The 27748-nt window shown below is 43.7% G+C and overlaps 2 protein-coding genes across 2 annotated transcripts; one reads left to right on the plus strand and one right to left on the minus strand.

The window, feature by feature from the left end:
* Positions 1-16560: 16560 nt before the first annotated feature.
* Positions 16561-22948, minus strand: LOC121672618 (SREBP regulating gene protein). Its single transcript, XM_042045345.1, has 5 exons — positions 22702-22948; positions 21922-22078; positions 20547-20698; positions 19919-20032; positions 16561-18948 (listed from the first exon to the last, which is right to left on the minus strand). Exons 1-5 carry the CDS (start codon positions 22810-22812, stop codon positions 18865-18867), a joined length of 618 nt encoding a protein of 205 aa, XP_041901279.1. The 5' UTR covers positions 22813-22948; the 3' UTR covers positions 16561-18864.
* Positions 22949-23879: 931 nt separating this feature from the next.
* LOC121672617 (RING finger and transmembrane domain-containing protein 2-like) lies at positions 23880-27727 on the plus strand. The gene is made up of 3 exons (XM_042045344.1): positions 23880-24069; positions 24411-24889; positions 27382-27727. The coding sequence occupies exons 2-3, from the start codon at positions 24807-24809 to the stop codon at positions 27725-27727; spliced, it is 429 nt and encodes a 142-aa protein (XP_041901278.1). The 5' UTR covers positions 23880-24069; positions 24411-24806.
* The last annotated feature ends 21 nt before the right edge of the window (positions 27728-27748 follow it).

Here is a 27748-nt window from a genome sequence, read left to right on the forward strand (position 1 = left end):
GACCTTCACAGGATATTGACAAAATAAGGTGTCTGGCATTTGTGATTTGGCATTTAACACCTGGAAATTAGCTCTGAAAATTCAACCTATTTTCCCCTCATTTTCCAAAAAAATTAATTTTTGAAATATGAGAAATTCAGCTAGAAAAACAGAAGAGAAATCTGGCCAGGTCACATGCAAAAAAGAAGCTTCTGTGGGGCCTATTGTAATGTTGGTGTTTTCTCAGATCTGTTTCAAGACGGAAAAAACCAAAACCCCACAAAAAATCAGAGAGTATCCACTAGCAATATAAAGTTTAAAAAGGAGGAAGAATTGAATGAAATAATAAGAGAACTCTGAAATGGATTGATTTTCAGATGGGAATATATCACACCACAGATTTTTCACTCACAACCACTGCTATAAATGGACTTCAAGGGCAAAATGATGTGGAATTCATTTGAAAGTAACAATTGGAGAAAAAACAAAAATGGAAGTGAGTTCAGAAATTTTAGAGCAAAGAAACCAAAGCAGGGCACCAAGCAGAGAAGTCCTGAGAGAGAGGGACCAGCTGGGGTCAGACTGGACAGCTTGTATCCTGACCAGTGTCACCATTCATTCCTCCGACCGAGTGACTTAACCTTACACTGGAGTGACCCAGCCACCTTCAGAAGGAGGTGATGTTTTACCTTACATAACTATGAAGAACTAATTCCCATTTCTTTGATTAGCCTCAAGGTTCCAGCTGCGATTCAACCACCTGTTTCCTGAGAAATAAGACTGTAACACTTGAAGTGACTGTCAAGCACACCAAAAGGCATTAAGAGTGTACAACTTATTATTTGTGACTTGGATTGCCAAAATTATTTCCTCAAAAATGTCGAAACGAATTAATAATTTGACAAAACCAAAACAAATGTAATCTTTTGATGACCCTGATAAGACTTCTCAAGACAATTTTCCAGATATCTTGTCTCCCAGTTGCTAGCTCTGAAAAAATAACAAAGTTCTAGAAATTATTTTTAGTGTAATGAAAACATTTTACTCTTTTCTTGCTAAAATATGATACACTACTTCCTATATTCATTCCAAAATTTTTAGGGGGTAAGAACAGTGACATCAGCATAACAACAAAGTTCTGCGGTTCTGAAGGGAAGACAAAATGGCACAACTATTTGTTAAAAGTTAGTAAATTTACTGAAGGCACTGTATGACCTTGATATCTGATGTCTAAACTTGACAACATGGGTTCACATGGCTGGCAAAACACACCTGATGATTATTCTTTACAGGCACACCATGACTCTGAAATTTGATCCCAGGCAACTCTGAACTTTTGTATGATTCCTTGTTCCATGGGGATCCTGGAGAACTTCATTGGATAATACTGCAAGGGCTGGGATTCCTCAAGTAGAAGCAAGGTAGGAGAAAATGCAATTTTCATGCATGTATAAAGATCCTTCACTAGTGCTGACAGTTGTTAATTGCTACCTCTGTTATTTTTTCCCTCCTATTGGAAAACATAGTCCTCAACAGAATGAAGTCAGAATTTATTGTATAATATTTTGAAGGGAGAAAGAGAAAAGGTGACAGAAAATGTTGCAGTCACTTGCAACTGTTAAAATGTGTCTTGCTGGCAGCTTCATTTGAAGAAAAAATATAATCTCCAGTAAAAGGTGATTTATCACAATGACACATCTCAACACCAAGCTCAGCAAGAGCCACTTAATACACACACAAAAATGAGAATGAGAGGCAGAACACAGAAGAGAATAAAACCCTTGCATTTCTGATACCTTCAGAAATGACAGTCCTCTTCTCCTCCACTCCCCACATAAAGGTAGCTTTCTCACCAGGCTCCCAATCCAACCCTCTCGTGCATTATCTACTGATCTGAGTTGTTTTCATTGAAAGGGGCTTATTTTTATGCTTGTCTTCTATTAGGTTAAAAAAAATTGCATCACACAAGAGTTTTAAGAAAAAAATGCCAAATATTTTCAAGGTTTCGGTTTTTAATTACATTGAAATGGTGACCCCGAGATTAGCTCTGCTGGTTAGAGGGAGCAAGGTGCTAATGACACCAGGGACAGGGGGTTGGTCCCTGTATGGGCCATTCCCTTCCAACTCAGAATATTCTGTCATTCTGTCAAACATCTGGCTACCATTTTTCCTCCCAAGAAATTCTCTTAAATCAAAAGTTACTTTTTCATTTCATCAAAAAGCAATTTTTCTGGGGGAAAAAGGATAGAAAGCCTTTGGCAAGACATTTTTACTTAAACCAAATGAATTAGAAAGTCTTTACAAACGGGCTGGCTAACACTGCATTTGTCATGAGAGCAGTAACAGAATTTTGGTCTGTTCTGAGAACATGAGTTTTGCTCTCCTGTGCAACAGCCAATTTTCCTGAGGTGTGAGCAGAGGAGGAGCAGACCCAGCTGAAGGGGCCTGACAGGGCACAGGGCTCTGCTCTCCCTGGCACACTGTCTGCAGGTCACGCCGTCCCTGTCCAAAGGCAGCGAGGTAACGATGTACAGGAATTACTGACTTTGCCCCTCCTCAGCACCTCACACACAGACAGAGAGTACAGCCCTTCCTTATGACACTGCCTGAGCTCACAACGCTCACAAAAGATGGCATTCCTGGTTTAGAGGGCAGCACAGCTAATGCAATGTGTGCCTCCTGATTCTGTGACCTGCTCAGTCACAGACAGGACCCTTAGAGCGCTAAAATGAACTACAAGTGTGAAATGAAAACACAGTCACAGCTCCTTTCCCCTCTCTGTAGGAATACATTCCAATATTTTTCAATGCAAGATGAAAACTGGCCAGATGACAAGTCTGATTTAAGTCATCAGGTGGTGTCAAAGCTTCTTAAGAAGAAAAAAAGTGGAGAAAAACCACAGGTACAGCACTTATAAGCTCAGCATCTTGCCAGCTACAGAATTCCCTAGTTTCCAAATATCTGCTAAAGAATGGTTCCATTCACTCACCTGCTGCACAGTCCTTACAACAAGGCCACTTATTCAGTCTTGGGCCCCAAGCAAAATCCTACAAGGGAAGACAGTTTTATTTGGCATTGGTGGCCGTGGGTATCTGTGTATCTTGCTTTTAAATTAGCTCAGGTGTGGTTTAAACAGTAGAAATAAGGGATATTGAGGAATTTCAGAAAGCCTGAGGATGCAGTTCCCTTCAGAGATCGTATTTAAAGATGTTATATTCAAGAGCATTTCCTAAACATGAATTCCTCAATAGGCATGAACTCTATTACAAGTTGCATTGGGATGAAAGTACAGTAGTATCACTACTTTAAAAGTTCTTCTCAATTTAAATCACCAAAAAGATAGAAATTTAAGCAGCTTGGTTCCGGATTTTCACTTCTGTCCAAAAAAAAGCTGGGGAAAGAATAAAACTAGCAGCAAAGCTATGCAGTGAACACTGTCTACTACTCTAGTAGAAAACAACAGAACCAGCAATATGCAATCAGAGCAGCAGAGTTTGTGGGAATGAGTAAAACAATGCACATATGAACCCGGGGAATCAGTGAAGTGTCTGGAAATGCTGTTATTTCTTTTAATATAGAAATACAAATTTGTTTCTTCAATTGAATCCTAAGTGACCAATAGAAAAATAAAGATCAATGAAGACCCTAATGGTAAGCAACTGAAAATTACTGCAGCTGTATCTTTTGCAGCCTTGTATACAAAATACCCAAAGAATTGCCCAACAGATGCAAAAATAAACAAACCAACAAATGATGAAACAGCTCCCTGGCTGGGCTTTGTCTGCCAAATCTCTGCCTGGAGAGGACTTTTATGTCCATGCAATGAACCCTCAAAATGATGGACTTACAAAGGAAACAGCTGCTTAGCCATAATGGTAATTACCCTGGTCAGACTGAGAGCACCCAACCTTGAGGCTGCAGCTCGGGGCACCCGACTGGTGCAACACAGGACACAGAGCTGGGACTGAACTGGTGCCACTGCCTGGAGCTCAGCGCTGGCTCATCTGTGCTGTCTGTCACACAACAGGCCGAGGACCAGCACCAGGCCACTGAGTCCGGCTGGCTGTGACAGGCCCTCCCAGCAAGGACTAAAGGCTGAGTGTGCTTGAGACGGGCCACGGGGCACCATCAGAGTGTGGTGGGATATCAAAAGTGACCCACTGTGGCTCACACATCCTATACAGTTTGTGGCAGCTTTTAGCCCACACTGGGAGGTAGTGGGGGCCAAGTCCTTCTCCCGCTGCCCTTTGAAGGTGACCCCAAAACCCACACTGAGACACCATCTTGGGCTCCACAAGCAGAGGTACTCCCCAGCACCTGCAGTATTACAGCTGAAATTATCATTATTGCACTTCTGTCATCCCAACAGCCTATGGACCTTAAAGCACCTCTGGGTGCACTGCTGTCCATCTCACTGATGAGCCTCGTTGCCCTCCACAAAAGGTGGCCCTGGCCCATCTGCTTCCATAGCACTGGCTGTGTTTGAAGGGAGAACAGAGTGTGTCCTATCCTAAGTACAGTATGTTCTCCTCCAACAAACATTACAGTTGGGGCAAACCCCGATAAAAACTACGCAAGTGTCTTTCTCATGGTCATTTTGCAACCTGGGAGTGGTCGAGCCTGGAAAGCAGGAATCTTGACTCTCAGTTTCCTATTCCATCTACTAGAAAAAAATGACTGCTTCCCACAAGTGCCATTTCCCATATTTCTCTTGATTGCCTGTATAACTACGAATAGTCACAAAAAAGACACTCCCTAAATTCTTCTACCTGTATTACCCAGCAGATGGAATCTGAGATTCCCACTACCACGGATCCGGCCCTGAATGGTGGAGGCACCAAACTGAAACAGACAAGTGCTCTGACTTGTACAGAGCTTATCATTTTGGTACATATTTACCTGAGATAAAACCATCAAGTATTTATTCAGCAGCTGACAAAGGGGACCACTTGCTAACAACATCTGCCCTGTAATTCCATACTGGCACAACAATTTTTTGGCTCAGAATCCACAGTGCTAACTGCACAGCACCACCTTGGAAGTGCAGAAATGTTCACACATAAACTGCTCCCTCCAGCTAAAAGAGCACTCAGGCTGTAAAAGTTGCTCCAGTACTGCCATGCACAATAGGCTGCCTTTAAACATGTCATCTGCCAAATACGTTTTCTGACAGAAAGTGATCTCTGGAATGATACTGGATCATTTCTGTATGAATGGAGTTAAGCATGGCTTGTAAGGGACCAGGACAGCAGTATTTCAAGAAGCAGACAACAGATTAGAGACAAGTGACAAGGCTGATCTTGGCAGCTGCAATTAACTGTCTTTCCTTCAGTCTCTCCTGCACAGTTGTAAGAAGGGCCACATTTTCCTCCTGATGAAGGTTGATTAGCAGTCAGGTGGGGAGAGGCTCTGGGGAAGGCATGACGCATTAATTAAATCACTTCTACCAGCTAAGTGATGACACTTTGATTTATAGCAGAGCTCATTCAACCAGACACTGGCATTTCCTGAGCACCAAGAAGAGGAAAAGCCAAGCTGGGAAGCAGGTGGGAGAAGAGGAGATGTGCACATAAAGGAAAAAGAACAAATTGTGAAATAAATACCTGCAGCTGATGGACTATTTTTGAAAAAGAATGCTGCAGGAGCGGTGGGAATGACCACGAAACATGAGCTGAAAATTAGTTAATTCATGTTACTTATTCATTTAATCTACATCTGTAAGAAAAACTGCTTTAGGATAGCGTCTTGTTAAACTCTCTCAAACTTAACATAATACGTATTATCATTTCATAAGGCACATTTCAACCTGACACACTCAGTTTGTGGCTCCAGACATGAGTCAGTGCTATCTTCAGGCACAACAGAAGCAAGCCCAGAAAGAGAAGGCAGAAATCTCCAGAGGGCAGAGCAGGACAGTGATCCAGGGACCAGTTGCAGATGCTGTGCCCCAGCCCACTCCTGCTGCACCGTCTGACAAGACCGATGTCTCCTAAACGCTGTGTTTCAATTTCTCTCGCTGCCAAAGGGCGATAATGTTATTTCATCAACCTTTGTAAAGGGTTACCTTTATCCAACTTAATCTATTTTGTTTAGGATTTTGACATTTGAAAAGGCTAACTTAAACAGCCTTCCTCTTAGAAAGCTTTTCTTTTGGTGACAAGTCTACATATTCTTCCTTGTAAACTCCATGGTCAAAATCACAAACCTTCAGAAGAGAGAAAATATTTCTACAGCCCAGAATCCAAAATAAGTCAAAGCGTGATTATCAGTACAGCACTATTTCACTCCCTTTTCTGAGTCAACCATGCTTTGGTAATTCTTGAATTACTTTTCTCCTTGAAAGCCTAAGGCAGCATTTTAGAACACTTAGTGCTTAAAATATTACACTTACTGTACAGGCCAGTGGTATTTTCTAATAAGACACAACTTTGTATTTTTGAACAAAAAGCTTTCTTTGCTCACAATATTGTATAGAGTGAACACCCTTCTTTTATCTTTTTCTGACGGTATGTAGATGTTTAGCAAGAATAATATTGGACCTCTTCAACCACACCAGGCTCAGCCTAGTTTCATACATGAAGAGATAAAATTTAAGGAAAACATCAAACAATTAAGTTGACTCCAAGACTGCATTCCTTTCAGTCTATATTACTATCCTTCTAGGTAACCTGTGCTGCTGGAGCAGGCAGTGGCCTCAGACAGGGCTAAGCTGCTTGTAAGATTTAATAAAAAGTGAATTCTTATTCTCTAACCTTAACTAACAAGCGAACAAAGGAAAACACAAACTCTCTCTACTCATATGGCTTCCCTAGCAGTGACCAATGACAAAAGTACTGCTCTTATCATAGATCCAAATTCTGGTCAGTAAAAGATCTCATGAGCCCCTTTGCCTGGCACATGCAGCATGTACATTGATCTCATGAACTTAGCTTATCTAAATTATATTGCTGCTTTCAGCTCAAAGCCTTGCTGTGTCTTCTATAAACACTTTATAACTCTCAATGCTTCATCTTGTTTAGAAGTGTGATTACTGCTACCCTTGATAGTATCTTGAACTTTCCTAGCACATCCCTTAGGACCTCCAAGTGCTTTATGGCTAATTTACTGTCAGAGTCAGATATGAGAAAACCCTTTCCTGAAGCAGCAGGAACAAAGAAATTTGGGTCATAAAGGAACTCTGTAGCAGACCAGTACAGAAATCAGTGTTCAACCAATCCCATTTGTCCTTGTTAATGTTGTATAATGTATTTGGCTTCTTTTGCATCAGCAGCTCTTAATAACAAAAGACCTTATTTGACACTGAATTTGGTAGGTAGCTAAGTGGGGGTGGGGAAAAAAGCTGGCTTGCTTTTAAATAGATCCACATGCATCTTCTTTTCATCATTAGAATAAATTTCCGGAGAGGTGAGCAGAGGTTTAGCTGCATGACTCTCATTAATGTTAACTTTATTTCAGTAATGAGGTGAAAGTACAATCACTGGAGCTAATATAATCAGAGTGATGAGACAAAAGTCTGCTGCTGTAAATACTGCTGAGAAAGATGACATTGACAATGCTGATAGGCAAGGAAAAATAGGTGTCAGGAGCAAAATGTTGCAGTGAGGGTGAAGATCATCCCTTTAGGTAAAATAGTACAGCTGAAAACTGCCAGGAGCTGCTGCAGTGATGTGAACACCCTGACACTGGTCACAGGTCCACCTGCAAGGGACTGAGCACAACAATCCTCAGCCCTACTGATTCCCAGAAAATCTGAGGAAGCAAGGGGCAAACAGTCCTGTGCCCTTAAAAGTAATTTAGGAAGGATAAGGAGAATTAAGTAGTAGTAAAAAAGGAAATGTTGAGATAAAACAAAACAGCAGGTGTGGGAAATCAAAAGCTATTGTGACAGCCCCAGAATACAATCCCAGTAATATATTGCACCAGAAAGACCTCAGACAATGAAAAGTGAGAGCACCATCATGCCACTGCACTCCATTACTTTAGCTAATAGAATGATCTGAACTGAACAAGGCTGGGAAGATTTTTATAGTAATTAGCAAACCTGTTAGTGCCCATTTTTCTTCTGCACAACACATGAACAAAAGAAAAGCAGACGCAGCTATTAGGGGAAACTAACGGGAAGAAAAAGTGGGAAGGCAGACAATGAGTTGGGTAACTCTGCAGAAATAAAAATAGTAATTACGTTTTTTATTACAAAACCAGTACACGAGGATTTTTAGCTTTGCAATAAAAAAATACACTGCAATACTCTAGTAAATATATAGCTGTAGTGGTTTGGTCCAAAATACTCATTACTGTTTATCTGCTGTGAGATAAGAATTAGGAGAAATGCAAAACAGGCACCAAACTTGAAAGAATATGAAGAAGTTTATTAACAGACCTAAAAGAAGAAAAAAATTATACCACCTTCAGAACTCTCCTCCTCCCCCCACCTTCCTCCCTTCTCCCACTGACAATGTGAAAAGACAACCCTTAAGATGTTCAGTCTGTTTACCACTTCCATAATAACCTTGTTCAGTCCATTTAGAAAGAGAAGTCTCTTCTTGCTCATGCTATGAAAACATTATCACAACGAGACAGCCGCCCACTTCCAAATATTGTTCAGTCCATTTAGGAAGAGGAGTCTCTCTGCCTGCGTGTGAGTCCTTTCCCCCGACTTGCAGCTTTTCCCGCAACTGCTTTCGAGGGTCCACTCTTGAAGTTTTTTGGGGTACAATTTTAAGGTTGAGCCGTTCAGAAACAAAAACAGAGGCCCTTCTCCTTCCCTGGGAGCAAAGGGTCTTCATCATCTTCATCTTTAGGACTATCTCTGGGAGCATCTCTAGGAACTGAGGTTTTCTCCTTTCCCATTTGGAGCAAAAGTCCTCATCTGGTTCATCTCTACGGACTGAGGTTTTCTCCTTTCCCGTTTGGAGCAAAAGTCCTCATCTGGTTCATCTCTCCCTGTCCAAACTTCTCATGAAATTACAGCTGCGTCAGCATCTGCCTATCTCAGCGCAGGTGCTTTTGCTCACGAGTTGAACACTCCACCCCCCATATCTTCATGAAATTACAACAGGATACTCTGATATATCATAGCTTCACAACAGAATTTCAGCTTTAAGCATCTCCTCTCTCTCTTCCCTCAGGTTTTCAGCTCTTCACAGCAATAAAAGGGTTAATCTCACCTCGGCCTTGCAGCTTTGCAGCTGGAATGTTGAATTTTTCTTATCGCAGTGGAGAGGGGGGAGAGCCGAGCCGCTCTGGCTGCCCACGGCAAGGCAGTGGGGGGGGTTCCACGGCTGGAACAGGTCCATGGCTTCAGGATGGCCGTGGCCCGGCCCGGCCTGGCCCAGGCAGGGCCTGGCCGGGCCCGCTGGCCCCCACACGGGGCCCGCAGCCACCTGTGCCAGCGCCGGAAACGAGAGAGAGCTTGGAGGGGGAGTTTGCCTATTCTTAAATGTGGATCACAGAGGTGATCACAACTTTAAGTGGCTTAGAGAATTGTCCATATTCAAACTGGCCAGCTGATAGGTTCTGTCAGTTCCCAGAGGAAACTGTAAGCACCCCTTAGCAAGGACATCCCTTCCGGGACTACGCTTGCTAACCTATGACAATAGCACATAATCATCCACATCCAAGTACTACAAGTAGAGCTGGAACAGAGGAAACATAATGTATACATTCACTCTATGTAATTCTTGCAACATTCAGTACCTCTGTAAGCAGCTCTGTACGAGTTTATCCAGATACCATAAACACAGGGCTGCTTTTTTTAAAATCATGTGGAACTTACGCACTGCAAGCTGTTTGTACCGAACCCACGAATTTAACTTGTAGCTACAAATGAGGTGCATTTGTAATGACGTGAACAAGACGTGCCCTTTTCACTTGATTTCGGTGTCTTACTGACCCTCTGGAGCAGAATTGCTCTGAACCTGCTGATGCCCAGCAGCAAATCTTGGTGGTAGTAACTCATGCTTTTTGGGGTAAGACAAAGCATATTTGGGTTTGCCATCCCAGCTTGCTGCATTGTCCTAGTAATTGTTGTTGCAGAAATCCAACCAGAGCCAGAAGAGCCCTGATCAATATGTCTTTGTTGTGTAGTCCTGAATTAACTACATCTCACTTTCCTTTGACAGCGACACAGATCACAGGCAGCTGCTGCTTCCCCTATGAGAAACACGAATTCTGGAAAGCATATTCATTATCTGGCTGTTAAAAGCAACGGAGCATGCAAGCCTCACCCTGCCTGGGCTACCTGAGACATCAACAGCTCCCTTTGATTAAGTGACTGCCAGCTAGTCACCTTCTCACTCTAACCTTGATGTGGCAGCACTGTGACAAGTGCATACAGTGTAACATCACAAAATGTTCACAAATAGATAGCTTAATTTGTTTTAGTAGCCTGGTCCCTTGCAGCATTTCAGCAGCAAACTCTGGGTTTGAGGACAGAATATATCAGCTCTTTACATGGAACTCACCTGCAAGCCAGCTGGCAGGAAGCCAGGGAGAATCCTGATGAGGTCCAAAGCTCTCAGTCTTTACCCAGCTTACAGCGCTTAATAAACTCCAAAGGAATTCCATCCACCCCCAACTGCACCATTTTTAAGTTGCAGGACTTGGGATCTGAAAAACTGACTTTATAAAAATTGCAGCTTCTTAATACATCCCCTGTAGCTGAGTATTACTTGTGTACCAAAAACACCCTCAAACCTGAAGGCATTTCCATTTCATAATCAGAAACAACTAAGACGCTATAGGTTGAAATTTGGTTTTTATTTCACTCGTCTTGCAGTCGCTGTCAGTCGCCAACTCCCACAATGTTTTCATGGGTCTGAGACCATCTGTGGCTTTTTTATTGTAGCTGCTGGAGTAAGATAGTTATGTAGTTTTTACACAAGAAAGAAAAACTCAACCTCTACAATTGTAAAGAGGAACTCAGAATTTTGAAACTTCATTGGTCCATCTTCAGATGACAAACAAGCACATTCCCACTTATTTTTAAATTTAAGATGGTTTTAGGAGTGGACCTGGCACGCAATTGCTGAATACTTAATGTTAGAACTCTCGACATTTGACATTGCTGTTTGAGTTCATGTATCACCAGTAAATCATTTCACTTCCAACTGCCAAGCTTTCAAAAACAGGGATATACAAGATACAGGGAGAACCCAGCCTGAATTTTAAAAATAGCAGGACAGGAAAAAAAGCCTGTTGAGCACTGAGAACTAGTCCTCCCAGACATCATTAAGCAAAGCAGGAGAACACTGTGTGTGTATATATATATATATATATATATATAAAAGAAATAATTACTTTTCAGCTTAGGGCTGGGTTTCCATGCATCAAGATGAAGGGTCATGAGCACAAATTACCTGGGCTCATTTAGAGATAACAACAAAATTTTAAGTACCTACTAAAGAAAAAAAGCTTAACTGATGCTGGTGCTATTTTGGTATTATAAAAAGTTCTAAATATAAACTTATCACAGTAAAGATTCAGATCAGATAGCATGCACACCTTTCCATAAAACATTTATCTCCTGCAAGCAAGCCTCATCTGCTGCTAGCAGCAGGCTGGGGTATTGGAATGAGGACAAATGCTTTCTTTAGCAACATAGGGGTTTTCAGTAACTTTCAAGTAGATTTAGAACTCCTGTGGCTGAAAAAGTAAATGTATGCTTTTCAAAGAAAAATCCATATATTTGAGATGCTTTTGCTCAGTGGGATCCAGGTCCAAGAGCTGAATTTTTAGGGGCAAATGCAACATAAATGGGAAAATTCATACTCTGATTCCCAGCCCAGCAGACGGCACAGGTGTGGAGAAACACAAGTTTTCTCTCCTGAGACTTTGGATGGGTGTGCCTTTAACACAGACTGCAACCATGACAGTATGAAATTTTGCATAAATACACAAAGTGAAGCTGGACTGAGACAATGGAAAGCCACAGGTAGCACCAGATTCATATAGGGGTGAAGAGAAATTGAGGAGGGGGGAAAAAAGGAGACACTCCCTCTTTTATCAAAAGCAAGGAGGAGTGCTTTTCTTAAAAAAGCAACATTATCTCTAGGAGGAAGAATTCCCATTCTCCTGTTTCAGCCTTCAGTAACTACAGCTGAGACAGAGCAAAGGCAAAGCAGGGGAAGGGAGAACAGACAGAGGGGCCTGATGAAAGGAGAAAAGAAAAAGAGAAACTAAAGCATCCAGTGAGCTGAGAGGAGGAAAATGAAAGCAGCTTTAGGGGTGGCAGGAGATTTCAAAGCAAATTCACATCCATGAGGGGCTGGGAAAAGAGAAGTCAGGCTGAGGGGCTGAGCCCGTCCCACAGGGCAGTGCCAGTTCTGAGCCCCACACGGAGGTTAACATTTAAATACACGTTAAAATATGGCCTTTTAACCAAACATGAACCCAGAGGGCTTGTTGGACTGCAGGCAGTGAGGGGAAGTGTAAGCAAAGCTACAGCTGGAACAGGGACAAGGCAGCACCTCAGCGGGGCATGGCTGCCGCCTCCCTCAGACTCACCTCGGCACTCCCTGGTGGGCCATGGGCCGCTCCAGCCCCTGGCTGGGGTCCGGACATGGTCATGGAGCTCCGCGAGCCACAGGACACCGCTCCGAGGGTGACACACCCCGTCCTGTCTGACAGCCTCGTCCCACGACGGGTTCATCACCGCAGCCCCACGCCAGACAGGTCATGGGGGCTGTGGGTGCAAGAGGAAAAAGGCGGGAAACAGACCTGGGGATGCGTGAGGGGAAAAAGGCGGGAAACGGACCCAGGAATGCGTGAGGGGAAAAAAAAGCGGCAAATGGGGCCCATGGGTGTCTGAGGGGAAAAAAGGCAGGAAATGGGAGCTAGGGGTGTGTGAGGGGTAAAAAAGGTGGGAAACAGGACTGGGGGTGCACAAGGGGAAAAAGGCAGGAAATGGACCCAGGGATGCACAAGGGGGAGAAAAATGGCAAATGGGAGCTGGAAGTGCATGAGGAGAAAAAAAAAGCGGCAAATGGGGCCCATGGATGACTGAGGGGAAAAAAGGCGGGAAATGGGACTGGGGGTGCATGAGGGGAAAAAAGCGGGAAACAGGGCCAGGAGTGTGTGAGGGGAAAAAAGATGGGAAGTCCCCGGCACCCTCAGGGAGCACCACAGTGCCCCATCAGGTGCGAGGAGAGCCACCATCGCAGCCCAGACTGCAGTTGCTGGGCAAATCTACCCAATTCCTACCTCTATTGTGAGGGTCAGGGGTACTATAATAATTATTACTACTATTTTTGTTGTTGTTCACAGAATCACTGAGTAACATTTTGGGAGATCACCCAGTCCAACCACCCTGCCCAGGCAGGGTCACCTAGAGCAGGTGACGCAGGCAGGTGTTCAGGTGGGTTTGGAATGTCTCCAGAGAGGCAGACTCCAGACCTTCCCTGGGCAGCTGTTCCAGTGCTCTGCCACCTTCCATGGAAAGAAATCCTTCCTCGTGTTGAGGTAGAACCGCTTGTGTTTTAGTTTATGGCCATTGCCCCTTTTCCTGTCACCAGATGCCACTGAAAAGAGTCTGGCACCATCCTCTAACATCCCTCGGAGACATTTATATGCATTAATGAGATCCCCTCTCAGTCTTCTGTAGACTAAACAGGCCCAGATCCCTCAGTGTCTCCTTATAAGGGAGATGCTCCAGACCCCTCTCCACCTTTGCAGCCTCCTCTGGACCCTCTCTAGTAGCTCCTTGTCTTGAACTGTGGAGACCAGATTAGAACACAATACTCCAGATGTGGCCTCACTCAGGCCGAGTTTTTTCTTATTATTATTATTATTATTATTATTACTACTACTACTACTCAGTTATCAATGAGACTACCCCACTGTCATGTCTCTTTTCCCACATTAGCACCCAAGATCATCCAAGAGGTTTAAAACCCAGGCAGTCCTCACAAATAAGTTTATTTTGTAGGTTGTTTTTGGTAGCCAAACCAAAGGTGCAGGAGGAATTCCAGACACACACTCCATGCTTTTTCCTGCAGCAATGTAATGACTCGTGTCCTGTAGTCGTACGTTCGCCTGCCTTTTGCTGAAGGGAATCCAGCTCCAGGGGCCATGTGCCAGCCCAGCTCCATGGACGGGGACCAGCCTTTATCCAAAGGCTGTGGTAACCTCTGCTGGCAGCTCCTGGCTGCTACACCGGCTGAGATGCTGCTAGAGGTGAGCTTGTCATTGAGCAGAAAAAAAAGAGATCAGAAGAGGTATTTTACATTTGCTTACTCATACTTTCATATGCATTTGCTACTACAGAGGATTGGAATTTTTTAATTGAATGTGTATTTTCAAGACATCGGTGATTTAGATAAATTAGGACCCTGCTCATCCAAGTATGAACATGTTTATTTACTCAGACAGCACCGCTTTTATTACCAAGCAGGTCTGTAACTGTAGTTTGCAGCTAATCTACATTATTCTGTTTGAAGATGTGTATAAAGCATAGGGAGTGTCATCTGACATAGCTGAGGGATGCATTTTCTGCATATGATAATGTCAATAATGCTACTACTTTTCCAGTGTTTAAACAAACAAACATGTCACACCTGTGACTTAAAGCCAACCTTATCCCACTTCTTCAAAAGGTGATATTTCATATCTCTGTAAGACAGGTACTATTCCTATCAGTTGATACATTAAAGGCTGCAGGTGAGGCCAAGATCCGAAGTTGTAGGAACAACAAATGTTGTCTTTTTGCTCTGAGAAGTTTAAAATCGAAACAGATTTTGGGCAGCACAAGAACAAAATGCTGGCCATGGTACAGGATTCCCACTTACCTTGATTCCTCTTAGTGTGCCTTATTCTGTAGGTGCATGCAGAGAGACGGAATACACATGGGATAGATGAGAGCTGGGTTTTTTTTGGAAGCTTCCATTACACTGGCAAGAAATCAGGTGCTAGTCTTCATTTCAACTATTACCAGTAGAAAGGGATTGCCATCTCATTCATGGAAAACCTAACACTTGCCTCTCATTCCATTTGCAACTATAGCTTGTGGTCTTCTATCTCCTTAATTGAAACACATAATAGAAAAGCTTCTATGAGGCAAGACATCAGCCAGAATGAATTTCTTCATTTTCTCTACTCTGAAGTTTTATGTTATTTTACCATAGCTGAAACAGCAGACCACAGCAACAAACATGCTTCAATCTGAAGGCATCGTGAGAATTCTTGCTTAAGACATTCACTTCTAATCTACCTAACCCATGATTTCTAAGAAAAATCTGTGGCCGTACGACTGCCTCAAAATGGAAAACATCATGTAGACAATGTGCATGTTGCTACAAGTCAGACCTTAATTGACCAAAAATATTAGATAGAGCTGTCTGTTTAATTAGACACGCATCAAAAATGAAGAACTAAGTACTTTCCCATCAGTCCCTGCAGGTTTTGAAGTTGGCATTTCCCCCCTCTGCATAGAGTTAGTTGTTTGCCTCGGGTTGTAAAGAAATGCAGAGGGCTGTTATTAAAGCACTGATAATTTGCTGAATTCCATCTTTTGTGGAACTTGCTGAGTTAGAAAATTCCTTTTCACCTCCTCCCCCACCTCTCCTTGACTAGAATTGAATTGAAGAACAAATATCGCATTATGGTGCTAGGTAAAAGGATCAACTGTGTTTGCAGTTAAGTGACTAGCACAAGACAGAACGAATCCTACAGCTCAAGTCTGTCCAGCTAAATGATGAGGGAAATTAAAAAAGCATTTGCTTTTTAAAAGAATATCGAAACAAAGACTCATGCTTAGGATTTGCTGTGCTTTAATGCTTTATATGCAGAAATTGACTCCAGTATAGTTTGCTAGAAAGTTCTCCAAGCAATCAGAGGCTGGAGACAAAGAATTGCCACTGCAATGAAAGAGATTCTGAGAATGCAGAAAACATGATCCCAACTCATCAACTGTTCAGTGGTGGCCTCAAGTCAGAGGTCTGCATTTGCCATTTCAGCACTCCAGCCCGACAGGAAGGATTTTTATCCAGTTCTCCATGTGCCATCCTCGAGAAGCAGTAGAGAATGTCAACTGATACCATTTTTCACTAGCATTAATATTCTTGCAAACTACAGAAATCAGGGAGTACAGAACCCATCCAATTATCCCCAGCGCTGACCTCAGTGCAGATAAGCAGAGCTACTTGCTCCATCAGATGCTGTCATTAAATCTGCTGCCAAACACGCATCAACCAGCCCAGTCTCTCAGCTGACAAATAAAAAGGAGATGTCAGACACCCACAGAATCACCACACTTCTTGCAAGAGGGATGGACATCACTTAAACCACATGGAAGTATTATCAGGAAGCAAAGATTTTGACATTTCTCATCTTATCTTCCCAACATGAAGCAATCATTTGCATTCCTTCCCCTGCTCAATCCACTTTTGCAAAGGGCCTGACCTTTCTGTTAATCATTGATAGAAGCATGCTCTTGTCTTAGATTAAAATGAAATCGATTTCCTGTTTGCCTCTACTTGCTTGCCTTTTTTACACATATTCAAGTCCTTCTCCGCTCCACTGCATTCTTCAAACTTACATTTTGGTACAGTTGCTTTGTAGCTCAAAGAAAGACATGAGAACAGGCAGTATTTTGGAACACAAATTTTTAATGATTTAACACGTAGTACAGACACAGCTGAACAGCTCAACTACCAAGGAGGGAGGATGCAGTTTCTGTCCCATTGGATGGACAATGGTCACAATGCACTTCTGATCACATCCTGTTTTTCTAGGAGAGAAAAGGGACAGGAATTCCCACAAGGTTGTCCAAATTACAATGTTTCTTATGATTCCTTACAATTACTGCTTCACGCAGTGGTATCACCTGCTAAGGAATTATTATCAAGTTGGAAAAGAAAGCAAGAGCAAGCCATCAGCATCTTGACCTCATCAGCCATGGTGCAAACACTGAAGTGCTGGAATATGTCTCAGCAGGAATGATATGATATGACAGACCAAGCTGATGGCCTTCCCTAGGGAAAATGATTATGAAGTGCTGGAAAGGGGTGAAGAATCTGTTTAACACTGAAAAGAGAAGCAACCTCTGCTACCCTCTGAAGACAGCATTTCACACTGCATCCTCACACTGTACCATGTCTGCTGCAGCAAGTTGCCATAGGATGGCAGCAAAGGGGAGACAGTTTTCAGTTGGATAAATTGCTAATGCTAAAGCTCTCAAGCTTTTGGAAAAACAAGATTTCCAAGACAATCTGCTGATGGAGCCATTATTTCACTTGATGACTTCTGGGAAAGAACAACAAAAGCAATGCAAGTGGATTTTATCAGATGGCTGGTACTACTTCTTGTACTACCATACGTAGTACCATATGCATTGTAGTCTTTATATCATACGCAATTGCAATAGCATTCTACAGATCTGCAGCAGGATACTCCACCACTGTTTGTTCTTCGTGGTTTTTATCTTCAACACCTCTGTAGACTTCTACGCTTTTATTTCATTTTTACTTTATGCAGTTTAAGCAAGCAGACACAAAGTCAAAATTATGGGGGAGATGAATGGGATAAAAACAAGAGAAATGAGGCTCTGCATATAGAGAGGAACAGCTCAGTTTAGTCTAGCACTTGGACTTTGCAGGGGGAGCAGAAATTTAGTCAGCATTTACAGGTTCTCTACCCACCTTTTCTGTGTTGTGTGGCCTTTAGAAGGACAGAGTTGAAATTGCAACTTTAGAGAGCCAGGAGCAACTGTGGAGAACCAAGGCTGTTGTCATTCTGATCAGGCCACAATTCCAGAGTATGTCAAGTATGTCCAATAGCAAATCAAAAGCATCATGACTTCAGCTGAGCTCATGCAACACAGCTGTCCTCAAAGGAGGGTTTGCACCATGTTCTGATGTTCTAAATACCTCATGCACAAGGACATCATTAAACTGAAGTCCTACAACTCCACCCTTTTGCCTCCTGCACAACCAGGAGTGAAATACACTTGAAATTCCAAGGCCTGAACAAGTTCAAGCAAACAAATCATCCCTGCTCCGTGTCAGCAAGAGGACCAGCAAAGAACTGCTCACAAAACTAGACTCCTCTTTGAGGAAACTGTTGCAGAGTAACAAGGAAAGTGTTCAGAGACAATAAACATCCCATTCTAGGCAGATCCCTGCTCTTCTCTTGTGCGATGGGACTTTGGCAGAAGAACAACTCCATTGGAGTTCTGAATGGTTTAAACTCCCTAAGAGCAACGTAAGTACTATAGTGACAAATCCCAATATAATTCCTTTAGACTAAGGAGGAAAAAACCCCTACCAACTTTAGTCAGGATCTAAAACATCCCTTCCAGCTGACATAGCAAAGCAGGGACTGAAAGGCATCCACAACTAGCTATGCAAAGCATAAATACTGTCAGCCAGTGACCCCTATAAAATGAATAAATAATTCATAATTACATATGTAGTGTACACCATGCACATCAAGAAGGGCTCCAAAGAGAGAAGCATAGTGGGCATGCTTTGCTCTCTAAAAGGAAAAATCCTCCCGTTACTACTGTCACTCTGGAAAGTCTCTGGAATGCAGAAACACAACTGAACCTCCATCTACAGCTGCAAAGACACATTAGATATTTTTCCCACGATGTTCTATAGCCTAGATCGACTCCGTGATTCCTGAAATTTAGAGGAAATATTCAAAGAATGCACTGGCACTGTAGCACAGTACTAGCACTCTGAAGCAGGTGCATAATAAATTGAAGAAAGCAAGATTCAGTCCCGAAGAACTTAAGTTCCTTACTTCCTCTGTTCACCTCTGGGTTTGCCCCCACAGACAAGACAAGACAAGCTTTTTACACTGAGGCTTTGGTAAAGCAACAGCTGTTGTCTTGTTCTTCCAGATTCAAGTCTCCAGCTCCTTCCTTTTGTTGCTCAGATCCTGCAGCTCTCAAACAGGCAGGAGCTCTGGGGGATACTCGCCATAGCAGTATTTGGCAATCGGGTCTCTGTAGGTGTTCTCATGCTGCACACTCTGCCAGGAAGAGGAGGAGAAGCTTTAACAATACACACACATTGAAACAAGGCATCCCTTCACCAAACGACAAAACCCACAGCATTTATGCATATGCAAAAAAAGTCCCCAATTCTTCTACACATCAGAGTATCTTTGGAGTCAAAGAACTCTGCATTGGCAGCATAGAAGAGCCAGTTAACCATAAAAGAGCAATGTTAACCAGAACCTCCTTTTGAGGAGAATACCCAAGTAGGTGGGAACAGATTCAATAATAAAAAAAAAAAAATTTAGATATGTTTAGGCAGTATCATCAAATGTTCTAAGCAAGCAGAGCACAATAAAGTTGCTACTTGAGATGTGTGCATTTTTCTTGATAAAAGGTAGAGTTCAGATTTTATGGGTAAAAAAATCCCAGTAACTTTGGAGACATTTGGAACTCTATCCTTTGTTTGCAGTCCACCCCTATCGCTACATGAAATACTGAAGCTGCAGGACATTGCCAACAGCACTTTCTAAAAGGGCCAATGCTTACTTAGACCAAAAACTTCTAATAAAATCACATGGGTAACAGAAGTTCACCTCTGTTCTTAATAAGCAAAAAAATTACAACATAGTTTTCAACTTGCTACGCAGATGATTGTCAGTATATGGTAAAGTCTCCAACTGTACCATAAAATAGCATTCTGAGGCTACTGGGAACAGCTCTCACTGTTTTCATATTAATGAGATCTTCCCCAGAACTCATCCGAGATCTTCACTGGTCATTGAACTCAGTCTCTTTGTGGTTAAGCCCCTCTTTTCAAAAGAGAATGTGCAACTCATCCTGCTCTAATTATGTGCTTTGCCTTCAGACCGGCTCTCAGCCATAGCTTCAACTTTTAGGAAAATGCCCGTGTACATACAAACATGACACACCAGCCATTCATAGGATTGAGCCCCATTTTCCAAGGGCACTTTTTTGGGCCCTGGACACGTGCTTGTTCCTTACCTGTGACGAAGTCCTACATTTGGCCAGACACAGCTCAAAGTGATCTTCCACTGCCATGAAGAGGTTTTGGAAAGCAATCGCTGCCCGGTTCAAGAACCGCTCCAGGAGATGTTGCTAAAGTGGTCAGCAAACAGGAGGCAAAAACCAGAAATGCTCTACTTCAGCAAGGAGTAATCAAAGCCCATCCTAACCTACACAGCTCAGGTATCAGAGGAATAGTAAGCAACTCCACTCAGGATTTCTAGCAAGCACTGAAAGGCTAATGCCTCAGAACCCCAGCAGTAGGAAAAGAATCTAAGAGATGCTCACAGAATACGGGGAAGTGCCAGTTACAGAACCAATACTGGCTGGAGTAACTCTTCTGCAATCATTTCCCTTCAGCAAATGCAATTGCCCTGAAGCTGAAACACTTTGCAAGGCTCCCAGCATTTCCTCCCAAAGGTGGGAAGGATGAATTTTGTTAAAGCTTTATTTGTAGTTTGGCATATGGTCCTTGGAGGCTTTCCTCATCCTTCCAAGAAAAGGAACTGTCTGTCTAAGGAAAAAGCTCCTCACAAAGAAGCACGTTTAGCCACAGAGGAACCCGAGCAGCTGAGAACACCTGGAAAGCAGGAGAATGCCCATGTACCTTGCTGGGCTGCAGGCAGCAGGACACGCAGTACTCGTAGACGCTGCAGCAGCCATTGGGCAGGCAGCTGTCACAGCTGTACAACTTTGTGCTGGGCACATTCACATTGCAGCAGCCATTCACCAGCAGGTCCTTCCTCTCACAGATGTAGCCTGGAAAACAGCAACAGGAGTAACAACTGTCAATGCACGCTCCTCCATATGTTCTACAAAAATCTGTAGTAAGAATCACATTACTTAAGAACAGGTTTGTTTATCATTTAGTAGATTATGATCCCTCTCAGTCCTAAGTAGCCACTCTTTGAAATGGAGAGTGGCGCTTCCAACAGCAGGGTGTTATCTGCACAATTATTATATCCTACTCTAATATGTGCTGTATATACAGTATGACTATTTAAATGCAGAATATTTAAGTTCTGACTTTCTTTGGGCATAGTTCCTTGTTGTGAAAGGGGAAGGGGATTGGCACTGATTGTATTGGAAAAAAAAAATGACACACATTTTTTTCAATGGGTCTGTGTCTGGATAATTCTCTTACAGTTCAACATGAAGAGACTTAGATTTAGCCATGCAGGATAGCTGCAATATTCATTGCTGAGTGGAATCCTTAATGGTGTAGAAATATGGTGTATATCCTCATGGAAACTGTACTACTACAGTGTTAGACTGTGAGAGATCGGTAATTTTTAGAGATCTTATGAACTGGCACTAAGCCTGAGTCAGGCAGTGCCAAATGTAACATTGATGCAAATCACAAAAGATGTGGTGGGTTTTCTACAGCCTTGATTTGTGGTCAGTAAAGATCCAGGGTCTAAGCAACAAGTACAGGTGCATGACACGAAAGAGTCTTTAACTTCTACCACTTAGAACAAGTAGTTAATAACCTTGGGTTTACAAGGGTCAGATGAGCTTGTTAACTGTGACTGAGCACTAATTACACCAGTCCTGAGCTGCCTCCATACAAGGCCAATAAGGTTTCCTCAATTACTCTCCCTAACCCTGCTGACAGTAGGAGCACACTGCAGGGAGACACAAATAGCTCTGCAAGCACCTACAGTAAACTGAGCAGGAGTCAACGTTTGAGTTCTGTGCAAAGGTAACTGGAATTCTTTGACTTTAGTGAGGTCACAGTCACTCTCACACAGCCCCGGGCCTGAGCTGAGCCTGCTGGGCCCAAGTCTGGTGTGCACAGAACCAAAGCATCGACATCTGCAGCCACAGTGAAATTCACCCAGCCAGAGGAGACAAGGCCAAAGGCCGAGTAAAAATGCCTTAATAATGAGGAGTTGTTACAGGAAAGTGCCATCAGCAGTCAGACAGGCAAAGCAGCGTTCAGCACTGCCATATCTAGAATAAATTCTTAGTATCAACTATACCCAGTTCATCTGTAATGAGGAGCTTCCCCTGCACAGAGTTCCTGCACTGGTTACTCAGCTGACTGCTGTTTCCCGAACTGAACTTCACCTTCCACATGATCGGCTGCTCATGCTCCTGCACTTGGAGGAGATTCCGGTCTCTCACCATCCTTTCTTCCTGCAAGGAAAAACAGGAATGCAACCAAACAGACAAGTTCCTTCTGCCACTTCAAGCCACGTGCTTTCCCAGGATTAAAGATGCCTAGTACTTGTAAACTCCACAGCACAGGAAACTCCAGCTTTGATGGTGTAAACAACTTACTACTTGGTAGTATACACAACAGGAAGATACACAGTCCAGTAAAGTGAGGGTATTCAAGCTCACCGAGGATCAGCTAACACAGCTGAACTCAGTTACTACAACCACAAAAGTAGTATATGTTATATTAAATAACAACTGCACATATTTCTCTTTCCTGAGCCCTTTGCCAGTGGAATTACCACCGCAAGAGATACAACAACTACCAAACCCATTGGAGATTTTCTTTTTCCAGTTTTGGTTCAAACAACTATTGCTGTCAAACACAGTATCAGGCATTCCTATTTTAAACTCTTGCATCTACTACATATTTATAACGTCATTCTTACGGCCGCATAACCCAGGAGTTCGATGACAACACCTGAAGAACAAAAGTCAGCCTGGGATAAGGGATGTTTTAATCCCCCCCGCGGCGTGTCAGGGCCGGGGCCGGGGCCGGAGCCGGGGCCGGGGATGGGGACGGAGATGGGGCGGGCACTGACCTGCTTGAAGGTGCTGGTGATGAAGTAAACGAGCGAGAGCCCAAAGACGACGCCGAGGACCCACCGCTTCCTTAGCAGCCGCCGCCAGAGCACGGCCCCGCAGGGCACCATGGCAGGTCCGGGGGCTCAGCCCGCCGCGACGAGGGGCAGCACCGGCGGGGACAGCGCCGGCCCGGGACCGGCATCACCGGCGAGCCGGCAGCGAGGAGCGCAGAGCCCCGGGCGCTGCCGCGGCCCGAGCGCTTCCGCCGGGCGGGCGGGGGAGGCGGAAGCCGCGGCCGGGCGTGCGCCGGGAGGGCGGGGGCGGGACCGGCGCCGCAACCGGGGCCGAGCCGGTGGGTACGGGGGGGACCGCCGGGCCCGGGCCGGGCTGAGCCGGGTTGGGCTGGGCTGGGCTGGGCTGGGCTGGGCTGGGCTGAGCTGGGCTAGCTCCCGCCCCGCTAGGGCCCTGCGCCACGGATCCCAACCGTGGGATCTCCTTTCCCCACCTACTCGGAAGAAAAGGCCTCGCTTATGTCTGTGTGTGTGTGTACATATATGTATGTGTGTGTATGTATAGAATTGTATTTATAGATATATATGTGTGTATACCTATGTATAGCTATCTGTATAGGTATATCATGTATGTATATGTGTGTATGCATATATAGAGATGTATATATGTATTTACATGTATGGAACCATATTAATAGATTCGTGTGTGTGGGTATATGTATATACATATATGTATACCTATATATACATGTGTGTGTATATATGTGTATATGTATAGGACTGTGTTAATAGATGTGTATGTAGGTATACATTAATAGATGTATACCTATACCTATACATCTATGTGTACATAGATATGTGAATATATATGTGTACACATATATATGAACATATGTGTATATATAGATGTATATATAAAAATATATATTATGACATATGTGCATCTGTATATAAATACACTTATGAATATATGTATGGGCACAATGAAGGCAGAGTACAACTCTGGGAGTACTCCCGGGGATGCAGGTGCCAATCTGAGAGGGAAACAGCTTTGTTGGATCATGCACATGGGCAGGGCTTGAAGCACCAAGGGTTCCTGCACCTCTCTGCCTTTCCCAGGGAGATGGAGGGGTAAAACTCTTTGTGCTGTGCTGAAAATGACTCTCTGCATGTGCTTCTTCCAGGTGGGCCTGTGTGAGCACTGGGGGCTAGGTGCTTGACAGTCATTGGCTTGAAGGACCTGTGATGAGTTTGAAATTTGGACTGTCTTGGACTGTCTGAAGCATTCCAACTGTCAATGTCTGCACACTCCTGGGATTCCATCTCTCCCAGTGTGGCTGGCACCTTTCACCTCTGGATAAAGCTGTTGTTCAGGTACTGTGCTTTCAGACAGCTGGCAAACCTTCCCAGAGCCATTGTGCCTTTATACAGTACAGGTATAGGGCTACACATTTGTCTATATATTATCATGTGGTATGAAATGTTATAAATAATGTTATAACTTTTTATATTCAAGAGTATTTAGATTTTAGTCTTTACATTTTATTAAGTAGCTATTGTTGTCTGGAGCCATTGTCTAGAGTTTGCAGATGGCATTTCTGTAGATTAAAATGAATAAGTTGCCTGTTTAAAAGAATATTGTCGTGACCTAATTGTATTTTTTTCATAAAAATACATTTTCTTTTACACATTTTCTTTTTCTTCCTCCCTCTCAGTTTTGCTTTGCAAAGCAAGTTTCTGCAGAAGTAGAAGACGGGATTTCATTTCCCACGAGGGCGTTGAGTCGTGTCACAGCGAGAGCCACTGTTAGATGTCCCCGTGTTCTTTGCCAGGACATGCCATCCCACAGCTGTACACTCCTGGTGACTGCCACGTCCTGCAGAAGGGGACCTGACTAATTCCTGCCCAGCCTGGAGACCCATGTGCTCCCATTTCCCGTTCAAAGTTGTCTCTTTGCGAGTGTACTGAGAAACAAATGGGAGCTCGAGGTGCTCTGTCACAGAAGCAAATGATTCCTGCCAGCCATGTCCCCAGCTGAGTGGGTCCCACAGCCCTCTGCCCCCAGGGTCTGTGCCAGTAGCCACACTGGGATTTGCTGAGCCACAGGGTTCATGTTGAGCGTGTTGTGTTTTAAGGTTTTGAGGAAAATGCAGAGGCGGCACAGCAGCAACACTGACAACGTGCCTCCTGAAAGGTAAATCCTTCCCCTTCTTCTTTCCTCCATTTTTCTCTCCTGAGAGGAGTATTCTGATTTAAGTGTAGGGGGTGTTTTAGAAGATGAAAGCTCAAAATTGAGAAAGACGTCAAATTCCTGTGCATGTGGTGTGGCCAGGCTTTCTGCTCAAGTTTGGGGATTCTAGAGCCCGCTTTACTTTTCTCCTTCCTATAAGTTATTGATTGCTGCCAACCACAGTGTTTCAGGATGATGATCCAGTATGGCACAACTGGGAGACAGCTGGCTTAGCATGGGCAGGATGCTTGGAGCTCTGGAGGAGGGATTCATGGCACAGCCCTGTGGGGAACCTGAGCACCATCGGTGTGCAGGGATGGACCTGTGTGAACAAGAACGATTTACACTTCTCTTATTAAGGTGTTTAAAAAGTCTGCTGGTCTGAAGCTCCCAACTACTCTGATTTAGTGTTTTATAAAGAGTTTGGGTGACCCTTTACATCTTCCCAGAGTCTGTATCTATCTTCACATGTGTGAGTATTTAGAAGTAGAATACCTCTAATTTGTTTCTGTAATTATGACAGCAGCAAGGGAGCCTTGCTGCTGTGTTCTGGTACTAAATATTCCCTGGTGCTTTCCCAGAGTTGGAGCATGACTTTTTTTTTTTTTCCCCTAAAGAAGAAACTAATCTAATTACTCCAAGATAAAGATGGAACTAAGGAATTTCATTGCTCTGTTTGAGCTGAGATTATAGGTGAAAGATCATTAGCAAATATTTCATTTTCTATAGAGGTTTTGCAGTTAGAGTTGAAGCCTTATGTCATGGCCATTGCTAGCATGGTACCATTCTTAATTTCAGAGGGGAAAAAAGCCATTTTCTGTTTTTTTCTGCATGGTGCTTCTGATTTTCAACAGGGTAAATCCAAATTGTCAGGAACAGAGGCTGAAGTTTTTCTAACTGTAGAAGGAAATGCTGTTGCCGCTGGTCTTCACTTTTGTTAACTTCAGCAGCCTCACAATTTCAACAAACAAACCTTGTTTGTTTTTAAATATGTCCCAGATTAATTCCTTCCTGCTGAAAGCACAGTCATGTATCCTGGTAATATTATTCCAAACAATAGTTGTGTCTTTATTTGTAACACTGTGTTCCACCCAGTCTGTTTGTTACATTCCCAGATGTGAGTTGTGTATACACCCCTGAATTGTAGTGTTAGGTGTGAATTCGAAGACCTGGCTGATGAATATTTTGGACCAGAAAGAGGTGTGCAATGTCTTGTTGACTTCATTCCTTGCTGAAGCCTGCAGAGAGATGGTGGGAATGGGGTGCAGCTCTAAAAAGCCTTATTAGGAGTTTACTTAGTGGGAAGGTTTGCCTGGAGAGGTTTGAATCTGTCCCCAGAGGGAGGTGAAAAGCAGTGCTTTGTGCCCTGTAAGTGCCTGGGGAGGCTTTTCAACCCATGGGGGAGAGAGGGTTGAGGGCCTTGTGACCACTATTCCTAAAGTTAAGAGATCTCCCAGGATTAAAATCAAGAGGGACCAAAGCTCTGCAACATGCCTTATTTGTGGGCTTTGCCTCTTGCTGAGGTTTATTTATTGTTTGCTCTCCTTCTTCAAGTTAGAGAAGTATTTGCTGTCTGTCAGGCATTTACTGCCTGGTGATTTTTCTACTCCTTGCCTGCATTGTTCCCTCTCATCTAAACTTTCCTTCTATTGACTTCTAGTGAAGAAAAGCTGTTGTCTTTTGCTGTTAGGATGAAGATATTTATACTTTCTTTTTGTAATCTGGGTGTATTCCAACACACTCAGGACAGAATCAGTGCCAGAACCAGTTCTGTCCAGTGCCCAGTAATTTGGGTACATCCATGTCCAGTTTGCAAAAAATATCAAAATAAAAGAATTTGTCAGGACCCGTGAGCACATCCTTCACTTTTGTGAAGGACACATAGGCAGCTCTCAACACTTCTCTTCCCCTGATGATTCTGTCTCTTGCTGATACAGTTCATCAGTGGGCAGGTAGTGATTGTCCCTAAATAAAGACAGAAGATTTTGGGGGTAACTCATTGCTTTGAATTAGCTTGGTTAATTTGTTTGTTTATAGTATGGCTTGACTTGGTGGTGTTGTGGCAAGTTCCATGGGGTTTTGTATGTTTTTCTTTAAGTACTCAAATCATTATAGAAGATATTGGATTTGATATTGGGTGTATTATTTCTTTGTTTTCTCCAAAAGTAAACAGGGTGTTTGGGAGCTTCATTCCTTGGGTGAAGGAACTCATGCATTTTGGTCAGGTCTGCAGAGGTTCTCTGATCTCATCTGAGGAGTCTGGTTACTGGCCTCTAGTTCTGCAGCTGTAACTTCCCGACAGCGGGTAGAGAGAAAAGCATCTGTCATCTGGAGACCTTCTTGTTCTGATAGTGTGTGAGGAACTCTGGAATCACTGCAGTCAGGGTTGGGCGAAAACACCACGAAGTTCTGTGTACTCATTTTTATTTAAACGCTTTAATCTCTGCCCACTGCAGAAACCGGAGCCAGACGGTCAGTTCTGAAACCAGCGTGGATGAAAGTGGAGTTTTTGAAAGCCTGAAGGCTGAAGCCTCCTCTCCACAGCAGCTGTTCTCGGGGCTGGCCGGGATCCCCTCGGGCACCATCACAGCCACGCCCTTCCAGTCCGGGCTGGTGCTGGGCTCTTCAGCCGGAGGTGGGGAAGTGTTCATCCAGATGCCAGCCCCGAGGGAGGAGGGGGCCAGCCGAGCTGAGGGAGCCCCGTTTCACCACCGGCAGCCGTCCCATCACTTCCACCATGGCCACCACCGGGGCTCCTCTCTGCTGCACATGGCAGGGGGGGGACCGGCACGGGCACGCTGAGGAGGGCACTGAGGAACAGGC

This window comes from Corvus kubaryi, unplaced genomic scaffold, assembly GCF_017639235.1.
Source record: "Corvus kubaryi isolate FWS band 111438036 unplaced genomic scaffold, C.kubaryi_AGA036_p1.0 63130, whole genome shotgun sequence".
Lineage (NCBI taxonomy): Eukaryota > Metazoa > Chordata > Aves > Passeriformes > Corvidae > Corvus > Corvus kubaryi.

Excerpts from the sequence above, each read along its gene's own strand:
- LOC121672617 (XM_042045344.1), top strand. The coding sequence starts at position 24,807 with ATGTTGAGCGTGTTGTGTTTTAAGGTTTTGAGGAAAATGCAGAGGCGG. Across the intron at positions 24,890-27,381 it reads GACAACGTGCCTCCTGAAAG|AAACCGGAGCCAGACGGTCA; the intron begins GTAAATCCTTCC and ends TGCCCACTGCAG.
- LOC121672618 (XM_042045345.1), bottom strand. The coding sequence starts at position 22,812 with ATGGTGCCCTGCGGGGCCGTGCTCTGGCGGCGGCTGCTAAGGAAGCGG. Across the intron at positions 20,699-21,921 it reads CCTCATTACAGATGAACTGG|GCTACATCTGTGAGAGGAAG; the intron begins GTATAGTTGATA and ends GCTGTTTTCCAG. Across the intron at positions 18,949-19,918 it reads AATGTAGGACTTCGTCACAG|AGTGTGCAGCATGAGAACAC; the intron begins GTAAGGAACAAG and ends TCTTCCTGGCAG.